The sequence below is a fragment of the Gracilinanus agilis genome, chromosome 3 (assembly GCF_016433145.1).
Source record: "Gracilinanus agilis isolate LMUSP501 chromosome 3, AgileGrace, whole genome shotgun sequence".
NCBI classification, from domain to species: domain Eukaryota; kingdom Metazoa; phylum Chordata; class Mammalia; order Didelphimorphia; family Didelphidae; genus Gracilinanus; species Gracilinanus agilis.
In genome coordinates, this window is record NC_058132.1 from 27,339,891 (window position 1) to 27,352,063 (window position 12,173).

At 47.6% G+C, this 12,173-nt stretch overlaps 1 protein-coding gene across 1 annotated transcript; it reads left to right on the forward strand.

Annotated features, from left to right (window-relative positions):
* Positions 1-5,975: 5,975 nt before the first annotated feature.
* PSMD8 (proteasome 26S subunit, non-ATPase 8) lies at positions 5,976-11,429 on the forward strand. The gene is made up of 7 exons (XM_044667385.1): positions 5,976-6,164; positions 6,768-6,840; positions 7,143-7,245; positions 8,776-8,941; positions 9,268-9,368; positions 11,036-11,147; positions 11,242-11,429. The coding sequence occupies exons 1-7, from the start codon at positions 5,976-5,978 to the stop codon at positions 11,377-11,379; spliced, it is 882 nt and encodes a 293-aa protein (XP_044523320.1). The 3' UTR covers positions 11,380-11,429.
* Positions 11,430-12,173: the final 744 nt, after the last annotated feature.

Below are 12,173 nucleotides of genomic sequence, written 5' to 3' on the forward strand. Positions count from 1 at the left end.
TGGAAACAGCCTCCCCAGCTGAGGTTAAATAGGGCTGCTTCCTAATGTATTTTAAGGCTAAAAAAAAAAGAAAAATGTTTGATCTCACCAGTCTGGCAGCTTTATGTAAATCCCAGATTCAAAACTAGCTATAAAAGGGCTGACTTGGGGATAATAGTGAAAGTAAAGGAAAAGTCAAGAAAATTTAGGAAGATTCAGGGTATCCAAAAGCAACGTGGTCAGCCAGACTGTAAGAGGGGAAAAACTATTTATTTTATATTATAAATTATATTTTATAATTTATATATTATAATTTACATCATAAATTATAATATATAAATTATATATTATAAAACTAGATATTTAAGGTTTGGTCACCAGAAATCAATTAACTCGATTTCAAAATAAAAGAGACCCAAGTCAGGATGACTTTTATGGTGGTTTATTTACAATTAGAAAAGTTGAAGGTAGGGAAATTGAGAGAGAGAAACTCTGGCCCAGACCAGAGGCCCAAACCAGGTAGGAATTCAGAGACCCCAGCAGAGGGGCACAGAGGTGAATTAAACAAGGCTTCAAGTGTCATAATCAGACTCTAGGAGCTGAGAGTCTCACCTTGATTGACAGGTGAAGACAGTTGGAGTCAGCAGAATGTTCCCAGAGGCCATGAGGACAGGAGGAAAGGCTGTTGGGCAGAGAGGGTATAAATACCCTGGGCAGCCCCTGACAGGGATCCTTGGACCCCTTTGTTTTTTGGGACCTGTTGGCTTTGCGGGGAAGAATCTGGGAAGTGGGTAGGAGAAGAAGAAGAGGGTGGTAAGAGTGGTATTTCCTGAAGGCTGTAGGACTGGCACAACAACTAGCAGTGAGAAGCTGAGAGAAATCATCAATATTTGTGTCATCCAAACAGTTTGCTTACTCTGGTTTGGCTGTGGACAGGCTGAGCCAGAGGAGGTGAAGAACAAGAGCCCAGAATTACTGAACAGCCTACAGTCCTGAGGGATTATTGTCATAGATTTAGTGATAGGGTCTCCTATTCTCCAACCCACTCCTGATCATTCCTTTCCCTTGTATAAAATATAGATAAAAGTTATTAAGTACCTTCTTGGAGTAGTTATTCCATCACCACTCTGGGGAGGGAGCAACACTGTCAAATGAAAGTTATCCAAGGCTGATAGAGCCCAATACCAATAATCAATCAACCCCAGATGGGACCTGAAAGGGTTACCCACCCACTGACTTTTAGGGATCCTACCTGGGCACTGTTATCAAGAAGGGCAGTTATTATATCATCCAGCTGAGTAGCAGGACTCGGTTGTCCCTACACCAGCCACTACGGCAGAGGTCGGGCACCTTTTTGGCTGTGAGAGCCATAAACGCCACATTTTTTAAAATGTCATTTCGTGAGAGCCGTACAGTGCTCACAGTGCGGCTCCTGTAACAGCGCCTGAAAAAAAATGGACTTCTTGGCTCCTGCAGAAAGAGCCATATGTGGCCCTCAAAAGAGCCAGATATGGCTCCAGAGCCGTACGTTGCTGACTCCTGCATTGGGGGAGCCAAACAACTGCTTCCTCAGATTACATACAGATTAATAACAACTATAATAACTAGCCTTAGGAATATTAGTAGCAGTACAAAGATTATCCTCTCCTTTATTTTTATAACACTAGCCACAAGGCCTCCTCTAAGAAGAGAGACCTTGAGGGTAGAGCCTCCAGAAAGGCCAAGGGAAGAGAAAGAAAGTCAGCATAATTTACTCACATGACAATTCAAGGGAAGCCGTCTGAGGTCTCACCAGAGATCCTTCAACACCAAGTTTAAAGAGCCAACTGCCTCCACAGGAAGTTACCATCACATTTAAAAGGTAGCATCTTTTGTCACTTCCTGCGTCCACCTCCAATTTCAAGTGGACAAATGGCAGCCTCAACACTGTTTTGGACTGCCCAAAGNTAAGGGAAATGGGCTTTGGGCTGCATCATTTTGTGTTCCTGCCTCTAGGCTCCCTGCCTGGTGATCAGTGGGGTAGGTAAGAGGGGAATGAATAGGTAAGCTGAGGGGAAGGAGTTGTGGGCAGGAAGGGTTAGAAGGATGAGAGGTAGGAGGAGCAGGATGGGAACTGAACTGGGGGCAGGGAGGAACTGGGGCAAAGGAGGAAGGGTCAGAGGCTGGGGCAAGGGAGGAGGAATAGGAGGGATCAGGAATTGAGGAAGGATTGAATTGGGGAGGGGTTGGAGCTGGAGCAACAGTAGGGGTAGGGTGTGGGATGGGTTAAGTAGGGGGTGTGGTAGTAGTAGGAGCAATGGGTTGAATGGAGGCTGTGGAAGGAGCAGAGTTTTGTAGGGCAGGGTGGGACAAAGATTCTGATAATGAGGAGGTATGGAGAGATGAGTCTACCTTACGTTTGAATTTTTTTTAAGAACTTTTCAAGTCTTTTTATAGAAACCATTATCTGCTCCATATTCTCCTCCATATTGTCTAAATTCTAGCTGACCCCACCAGGCTTTCGCTTCTCACTTAGATTTTAAAAAGCTAGAGACACGTGGGGCTTGGAAAAGAAAGTAGACTCCCAGGAGTAAAATAACGCTGACTTAATTTCAGCTTTAAAATCACTCTCCCAAAAATCACCCTACTAATAAGCTAAGTCCAGTACCTTCCTCAGATTTTTGAAGATTTCTTTTTTTTCCTGCAGGATGGAATTTCTGCCTTGGGCATGGAGCAGAGCTGCCTCTAAGCTGGTCCCAGGTGTGGCCCTGGGCTAGTTAAGAGACAAAGCAGTCTTCTTGTCCCAGACAACTGAAAGACAGAATTCCTTTCCCAGGGGAAACTGAGGGTCAGCTAATTGGGTTGTCTGTTCCCTGAGGGGAGGGGGGTGGAAACAGCCTCCCCAGCTGAGGTTAAATAGGGCTGCTTCCTAATGTATTTTAAGGCTAAAAAAAAAAGAAAAATGTTTGATCTCACCAGTCTGGCAGCTTTATGTAAATCCCAGATTCAAAACTAGCTATAAAAGGGCTGACTTGGGGATAATAGTGAAAGTAAAGGAAAAGTCAAGAAAATTTAGGAAGATTCAGGGTATCCAAAAGCAACGTGGTCAGCCAGACTGTAAGAGGGGAAAAACTATTTATTTTATATTATAAATTATATTTTATAATTTATATATTATAATTTACATCATAAATTATAATATATAAATTATATATTATAAAACTAGATATTTAAGGTTTGGTCACCAGAAATCAATTAACTCGATTTCAAAATAAAAGAGACCCAAGTCAGGATGACTTTTATGGTGGTTTATTTACAATTAGAAAAGTTGAAGGTAGGGAAATTGAGAGAGAGAAACTCTGGCCCAGACCAGAGGCCCAAACCAGGTAGGAATTCAGAGACCCCAGCAGAGGGGCACAGAGGTGAATTAAACAAGGCTTCAAGTGTCATAATCAGACTCTAGGAGCTGAGAGTCTCACCTTGATTGACAGGTGAAGACAGTTGGAGTCAGCAGAATGTTCCCAGAGGCCATGAGGACAGGAGGAAAGGCTGTTGGGCAGAGAGGGTATAAATACCCTGGGCAGCCCCTGACAGGGATCCTTGGACCCCTTTGTTTTTTGGGACCTGTTGGCTTTGCGGGGAAGAATCTGGGAAGTGGGTAGGAGAAGAAGAAGAGGGTGGTAAGAGTGGTATTTCCTGAAGGCTGTAGGACTGGCACAACAACTAGCAGTGAGAAGCTGAGAGAAATCATCAATATTTGTGTCATCCAAACAGTTTGCTTACTCTGGTTTGGCTGTGGACAGGCTGAGCCAGAGGAGGTGAAGAACAAGAGCCCAGAATTACTGAACAGCCTACAGTCCTGAGGGATTATTGTCATAGATTTAGTGATAGGGTCTCCTATTCTCCAACCCACTCCTGATCATTCCTTTCCCTTGTATAAAATATAGATAAAAGTTATTAAGTACCTTCTTGGAGTAGTTATTCCATCACCACTCTGGGGAGGGAGCAACACTGTCAAATGAAAGTTATCCAAGGCTGATAGAGCCCAATACCAATAATCAATCAACCCCAGATGGGACCTGAAAGGGTTACCCACCCACTGACTTTTAGGGATCCTACCTGGGCACTGTTATCAAGAAGGGCAGTTATTATATCATCCAGCTGAGTAGCAGGACTCGGTTGTCCCTACACCAGCCACTACGGCAGAGGTCGGGCACCTTTTTGGCTGTGAGAGCCATAAACGCCACATTTTTTAAAATGTCATTTCGTGAGAGCCGTACAGTGCTCACAGTGCGGCTCCTGTAACAGCGCCTGAAAAAAAATGGACTTCTTGGCTCCTGCAGAAAGAGCCATATGTGGCCCTCAAAAGAGCCAGATATGGCTCCAGAGCCGTACGTTGCTGACTCCTGCATTGGGGGAGCCAAACAACTGCTTCCTCAGATTACATACAGATTAATAACAACTATAATAACTAGCCTTAGGAATATTAGTAGCAGTACAAAGATTATCCTCTCCTTTATTTTTATAACACTAGCCACAAGGCCTCCTCTAAGAAGAGAGACCTTGAGGGTAGAGCCTCCAGAAAGGCCAAGGGAAGAGAAAGAAAGTCAGCATAATTTACTCACATGACAATTCAAGGGAAGCCGTCTGAGGTCTCACCAGAGATCCTTCAACACCAAGTTTAAAGAGCCAACTGCCTCCACAGGAAGTTACCATCACATTTAAAAGGTAGCATCTTTTGTCACTTCCTGCGTCCACCTCCAATTTCAAGTGGACAAATGGCAGCCTCAACACTGTTTTGGACTGCCCAAAGAGTCCCTTGTTTTTGATTTGTCACTTACTATCACATGTGGGTCACAGACCTCTCCCTCCCCATTTAATTCTAAGTTGGGTGGGGTGACATTATTCCTGGTGGCTAGAGTCTGGACAAATGAATGAGGGTGAGCTAATTCCATTTACAAGCCTCAGTTTCCTCATCTGTAGGACTGGGATGACCTACTTCCCAGGGTCATTGTGAGGACAAGTTGAGTTAGTAAAGCATTTGCTCAACCTTAAAGTGTCCTATAAATGCTACCTATTATTATTCTTCAGTCATTTCTGACCATTCATGAGCCCATTTGGGGTTTTCTTGGCAAAGATAATAGAGTAGTTTGCCATTTCCTTCTCTGGCTCATTTGACAGATGAAGAAACTGAGGCAAACAGGTTGAAGTGACTTGCCCAAGGTCACACAGCTAGGAAATAGCTGAGGCCAGATTTGAACTCAAGAAGATGAGACTTGAAATGCACTTTCCCATTTCTTCTTGGGAGCCAAACTTGTTTATCATAATTATATACGCCCAGTTTCATTGCTGTCATCCTTGTAAATACTGTATATCCTCCTTGATTCGCTTACTTCACTCTGCCTCCATTCACTCCAGTTTCCAGAGGGAAACGACTAAGGGGCACAGTGGGTAGACTGTTGAATGTGGAGTCAGGAGGGCCTGAGTTTGAATCCTGCCTTCCGTGATTCTGGGTTAGTTGGCTTCAATCTTCTTGTCTATAAAACGGGGATAACAACAGCAACAACCCAAGGCTGTCCCGAAGATAAAAACGAAGTAACGTCTACAAAATCTGCTTTGCAAGTTTGGAGAAAAGTTAGCTATTATTATCTATAATATCACAGAGCTTCTTTGAGCAGTTATAATCTATTTATCCATCCCCCCACCACCACCCCCGTTTTACAGAAGGTGAAACCAAAGCTCAGAGATGCCGCGATTTTCCCTCGAACATTAATTGGCGGAGGCTAGATTCGAACATGAGACTACAGTGTCTTCAGGCTGCCAGTCACTCCTTCCTCCAAGCCGGGTTGCTGGGGGAGAGGACTGATCCCCGAGCCTCATTAGCCCCAAGCATAAGGATCGCCGAGGCCCCGCCTCCGTTTGGGACCGAGAGGCAGCTGAGCGAGTCCTTCCGCCAGGCTGCGCGTCCCGTGGGCGGGGCAAACGCCCAGGCGCGTGCGCTCTTCTGGGTGCGCCGCATGCCGTGCTGCGTCACGGTCGCTAAGATGGCGGCGGCGGCGGTGAATGGTGCCGCCGGAGCCAGCGCGACTGGGGGCTCTGGGGCGGTGCTGCAGGCGGCCGCCGTCATGTACGAACAGCTCAAGGGCGAGTGGAACCGCAAGAGCCCCAATCTGAGCAAGTGCGGCGAGGAACTCGGCCGCCTCAAGGTGCAGGACCGTGGCGGAGCGGGGTGGGATGGAGCCTAGCCCGCAGAGAACATACCAAGTTGGGGGGGGGGGGGGGTCGTACCGAGAGCGAGCTGGGTGGAGGGCGGACGCGACAGGAAGGATCCGGAGGACCGGGAGGGAACACGAGAGCGAGCACTGGGGCCTCAGAGTGCATCGAGTCCCGTAGAGACCCAGGATGGGAGGGAAAGGGACGGATCAAGTTCGAGCTCTGGGGGGACTCGCGTGGAACTGCCCCGGGCTGGGGGCTGTACCAAGTGGGAGCGTGGAAGGAGCCTGAAGAGGAAAATTGAAGGGAGAGTTAGGAAAGTCAAATGGAAGCGTCTCGGGGAGACGGTGCCCTTTTCCGTTCCTCTTCCTCAGTGTCCGACCACAGACGAAGTATGTATAGGGAACCCTCCTCGAACCCACTTGTTTGAGTAAATCAGTGGTTGGCACAGAGCTCTAGAAAGATTAGGGGATCCTAGTCCAGGGCTAGTGGAGTTGACAATGGAGAGAGTGGTGGCAGCCTAGGAACACCTCTTCTCCAAGGCTTCTGGACCACCACGTCCCTGCTCATCCTGTCTTGTCTTCTGCTCGGGCTAGCTGGTGTTGTTGGAGCTCAACTTCCTGCCTACTACGGGTACGAAATTGACCAAGCAGCAGCTCATCTTGGCCCGTGAGTATCTCTTCTCTCTCCCTTCCCCAGAACCTAACAGAGTAAGGCTAATTATTCCTTCTTCATAGTCCAACCCCTCTTTTCAAAAAAAAAAAAAGACCCAATTCCCCCTTAAAAATCTGTTCCAACAGACAAAAATGGTTTTATTGGAGACATGGTACAAATGATCTTCAGAAGCCAGAGCTCTAGTCACCGAGGGCTCACAAGTGGAGGAAGTGGGGGAAAGGGACCCAACACTAGGAGTTTGAACATTTTGTTCTGTTGTGAGCGTTTCCTTTCTCTTGTCCCCATCTTTGCCTCAGGTGACATCCTGGAGATCGGGGCCCAATGGAGCATCTTGAGGAAGGACATACCCTCCTTTGAGCGCTACATGGCCCAGCTAAAATGCTACTATTTTGACTATAAGTGAGATGAGTGGGATACTCTACAGAATGTTTGGTTACTTGTATTCATTGTTATTGATCGGGAAGGAGTGGGGGAAAAGGACCAGGGGAGTAAAGCCACCTTCCCTTCTGTTTCCACAAAAGCCATTCCCTAAAAAGAAGGGAGAGAATTGGAGGATGGAGGGGGAGAGGGATATAGGAAGCTTTAGCTTGATCTACACCGACTCTGGGAAGGATTGATTGAAGGTCATTTGTATTTGCAAGCTTTTCAGTTTAGGGTTCTCCATGCTACCACCTGTTCAGGGAATTTTAGCTGAAAAGAACCTCAGGGAGACCCTGAAACAATCATTTCCTTGTACAGATAGAGAATCCAGAGAAGGGATTTGTCTGAGGTTACACAGCAAGACATCATTGAAGCCAAGATTTGAACAAGTCTTCTAACCTCCTTGAACAAAAGTCTTCCTCTTGGAGCTTGCAATGGCATAGTAAAGACCTAAGCTTTCCGAAGGCTTAGAACAGAATTGTGAGGCAAGAAAGGCTTCAGTGTGAACAGACTCATTGTTGTCCAATGACTAGGGCCTAATAAGTACTGAAAAGCTCATCCCTGTGTGCCTAGGCTTTAGGAGTTGACATTTTGGGCTTCTAGGCCAGAACAAACCCATGAAACAGACAAAATGGTTTGCCATCCTTTGAAACCACCTTTAAAAAAAGGATCTAACCACTTAGAGAAAGGAATAAGCATTGATATAGCACCTACTGTGTCATACTTTACAAATACCTTGTTTGAGCCTCACAACTGCCTTGGGAGGCAAGTGTTATAAGCCCCAATTACAGATGAGAAAACTGAGGCAAATAGGTTGACTTATCTAGGATCATATAGTGGGTGATGTGTGAACTCACTTCTTCCCAATTCCCTGATTTTCTACCTATTTCACCACTAGCTACCTCACATATAGAGTGAAGGGGTAAAGGATGCCAAGGAACACAGTTCAGATTTTGTGTAGTGACCCGTAAATTAATATTACTAGAGATATCAGGATCTTTAAGAGGGAACAAAAAAGAATTCCCTAGAACTCTAGGTAGGTTCCCTTTAAAAAACATGGGCAAGAAATGGAAGGCGAGTTGGCCAGGGGCAGTACATTGCTGCCCTTTCCTAAGAAAACATCTATATGTTGGATTTGAGAGATCATAGGGAAGATTACCTAATCCAACCCTCTCCTATGTCCTAGGCTCCCAGAGCATTGTAGGTGTCAAAACCTAAAGCTGTTGTAGGCAGGAGGGTCTTGGCCCACAGGTATAGAAGCAAATGGTGCCAGGATTTGAATCCAAGACAGGAGAGTCACTCTGGGCTTCCCTTCTTAATTGGTCTAAAGAACTCTGAATGACCTTCATGTAAAAGGGGGAAGCTCAATCCCGTCTTTCTGTATATTTGCTCTACCTCATAGGGATTTTGTGAAGGTCCAAGGACATGATTAAAAAGTTGTGGGTGCTTTGGAATGGTTGGGGTAGGGGTGAGGGGTGGTCTCACTGCTTCCCTTGGTCCTATTTGCAGGGAGCAACTCCCCGAGTCAGCCTACATGCACCAGCTCTTGGGCCTCAATCTGCTCTTCCTGTTGTCCCAAAACCGAGTGGCTGAGTTTCACACCGAGCTGGAGCGGCTGCCCGCCAAGGACATCCAAACCAATGTCTACATCAAACACCCCGTGTCCTTAGAGCAGGTTTGGGATACTTGGCCTGAGCTGCCCTTCCCCAGCTGGAGGGGACCTTTCCTGGGTGGGCAAGTAGCTGGACCATCCTTGAAAGCAGGGACCAGGTGGGGGTGGAGGTGGAGGCAGACTCAGGGTCTCTCCATATTTATGGGAATAAAGAGGGAATTCTTTAGTTTACCCTAGCCTCCCTCAGGCTGTGTTCTGGTGCCATTACCCTCTCTCTTGCATTATATATCACCCCTAACAGACCATCATGTCCGTGAGGGTCAGATTTTAGCCAGTGCGTGTCTGGTACAGAGCCTCTTGTTTGACATGCTTTCTTCCATCTCCCAAAGTACCTGATGGAAGGAAGCTACAATAAGGTGTTCCTGGCCAAGGGGAATATTCCAGCTGAGAGCTACACGTTCTTCATTGATATTTTGCTGGACACAATAAGGTAGGTATTCTTGAAGCTGCCCATTTGGGCCAGGGGACAAAGCTGCCAGAGGGAAGGTGTCCCAGGTTATCCTTGAGTCAATCAGACTATCAGGCTTTAGACCATAAAGCACTCTTGCTGCCACACCTGCTTGCCTCAGACTTGCCCTACCCTTCCTTGGAATCTCTACAGTCAAATCTCGGGTGCATCCGTTAACGTCAACATTGTCTACCCTGTGCCTCCACTGCTGCTCCCTGCATGGCTCACAGTTCTGACATCTCCCAGTGTGGTGGTTTTCTGCTCATGCTAGAAACCCTTCAGTTGACTGTCCTCTGCAGTTCCTCCCAATCTTCTCTAGTCTGTTTGCATGGCACACTACATCATTCATAAAGCCCACCTTTTTCAGACATTCTTAGATTCTAGCTTCCTCTTTTCAAGTGAGCTACTAGGGCCTGGTGCAGAGAAGGGCCTGGAACTTAGGTTTGGGATCGGGAACAGCCTGGCTGGGCTTTTTGCTCTGTCTCCCACTCTCTGAGCCCGTTTCCTCAGATGTAAGGAAAGTCATCTGTACTGTTCACCTCACTGGGTAATGAAGATGGAATGTACCTTATAGTGCTTCCCAGGGACAAATTGTTAGCATCCGTGTTTCTGTTTGCAATTACCTTCTGGTGAAAGCAGAAGCCAGACAGACCTTTGGACACCAGCTAACTTAAACTGGCTTTTCCAAAGACATAGATGGAATTGGGACCAGAACCCAAGTCTTTCTGCTGAACCAGTTTTTGCTTCTCTTGGCAAAATGAGCTGTCCTTGAGGGTGCAAAGGGCGCATCACAGAGCAAGATGAGAAATTAGCTGTGTGTTCCAGAGAATGGAATGTCTAATTCCATAATAAATCTATAATTTCTAATACCAGTTAGAACCCCGACTACATTTCCTTCAACCCCATGGAAACAAGAGAGGATGAGAGTCCAAGTTCATCTCATCTCTGGGCTTCCCCCCTTGGGGTAATGTAAGCAGGTGCTGATCACTATGAATTAATATTAAGTTCAATTCTTTGGGTTCGGGGGCATATTTCCATTGGGCTAGAACCAATTACCTAAAGATAATGTCATAGAGGGTGAATTTCAATACGTTCAACCCACTCTTCTGGGCCCGATTGTGGCATGTCCTACAATAAATAATAACTTTGGGGACAAACCAAAAGGAGAGAGAACCGAGGCTATCGTGTCCCAGAATAGCTGGCAAGATGACTGCCTAGACCTTGCTTGGTGTGTCTCTTCTCTCTTGGCATCAGCTTCCCCATCTGTAAACTAAGGCTGGTCCAAATACTGTTAATTCACAGTTGTTTCCCCACAACAACCTTGGGAGACTGAGAATAGCAACATTACCTCCAAGTTATAGATGACAGCACCGAGTCTCAAGAGAGGGGAGATGACTTGCCCCAGCCTATGTGGGTAATGAGTATCACAAATGGAATTATACCCAGGGCTCCTCCCCACTGCCTCAGTCTAACCGCCTTTGAACTGACCAAGTGGCTTTGAAGATCTTTTCCAGTTCTCTTGGTCTCTGTTCTGAAGAATGCCCAAGTGAAGTGTGTGAATGACCAAATGGGTGCCAGGGCTGGGGAGGGGAAAGGAGGGGTGAAGAGAGCCCTGGGGCACCTGACCTGAGCCCTCCCCTCCTGGCCAGGGATGAGATAGCTGGCTGCATTGAGAAGGCCTACGAGAAGATCCTGTTTGCAGAAGCCACTCGGATTCTTTTCTTCACCACCCCCAAGAAGATGACGGAGTATGCCAAGAAGGTATTGGACTAGTGTGGGTGTAGTGGAGGGGGCTCTTGAGTCTTTGCAGGGCCCTCCCTTCATGCCCCTTTCTGCACTGCTTTCTGTTCTTCAGAGAGGATGGGTCCTGGGCCCCAGCAACTACTACAGCTTCAAGTGTCAGCAGCAAAAGCCAGAGGACACCACCATCCCCTCCACAGAGCTGGCCAAGCAGGTCATCGAGTACGCCAGGCAGCTGGAGATGATTGTCTGATTGGGCAGGGGCATTGTTTGGCACAATAAATGATGTGAGATGGCTTCTCAGTGGGCTGAGTCTTTCTGGGGACCGGATGGGAGGGAAGGGAGGGAGGGATGCTGGTGTGCCGGGAGCTCACTGGGCACCCACTAAATAGTTCAGACTGACCTTGGGATATCACATGTCTGCCCAGCTGTGTGCTGGGAGGCTCACCCCTACCTTGGAGGCCCTGCTGGCTCTTGGGCTCTGCTCCAAATAGAGTGGGTGGGCCTCGCCCAAGGCCAGGTGAAGCCCTGCCCCTCCTGAGGCCCAGAGGTGCTCCTGGCTCCACACTCTTCCCTCATCCTACCAGCTGGGTGACAGATGAGAGAAGGCACCAGCTGGGAGACTCCGGTCTTTTATTGAGGGATAGGAGATGGGCTCAGGCCCCCATCCCTAGTCTGCCTCAGCTGCTTGCAGGTCATAGTGATCCAGCCCTGCCACTAAGGAGCCAGCCAGCTTGACTGTGGCCACCCAGGGGGGTTCGCTCAGATGATTGGTGGGGGTGCTCAGCCTAGGGAAGATTGGAGGAGCCGACTAGGGCCTGGGGCTCAGCCAGTTAAGTTGCCCCACTCCCAACAGTTTTTTTAAGCCCTGAGGGTGAAAGATTGAGGTCAAGTATAGATACCCACGATATCAGCCTGGCAGAGGAGCCACGAAACCTGGGGCTGCCTTAAGCAAGACTTAGTTCGGTGCTTTAAGCAACTGGCCAGAGAAATCGTTGGACAATCCGCACCCCCATCCCCCTCACGCGCCGCCCGCCCCGCCCCCCC

Coding starts and splice junctions, on each gene's coding strand:
- PSMD8 (XM_044667385.1), top strand. CDS start 5,976: ATGCCGTGCTGCGTCACGGTCGCTAAGATGGCGGCGGCGGCGGTGAAT. Junction 6,165..6,767: donor AGGAACTCGGCCGCCTCAAG/GTGCAGGACCGT, acceptor TGCTCGGGCTAG/CTGGTGTTGTTGGAGCTCAA. Junction 6,841..7,142: donor GCAGCAGCTCATCTTGGCCC/GTGAGTATCTCT, acceptor TCTTTGCCTCAG/GTGACATCCTGGAGATCGGG.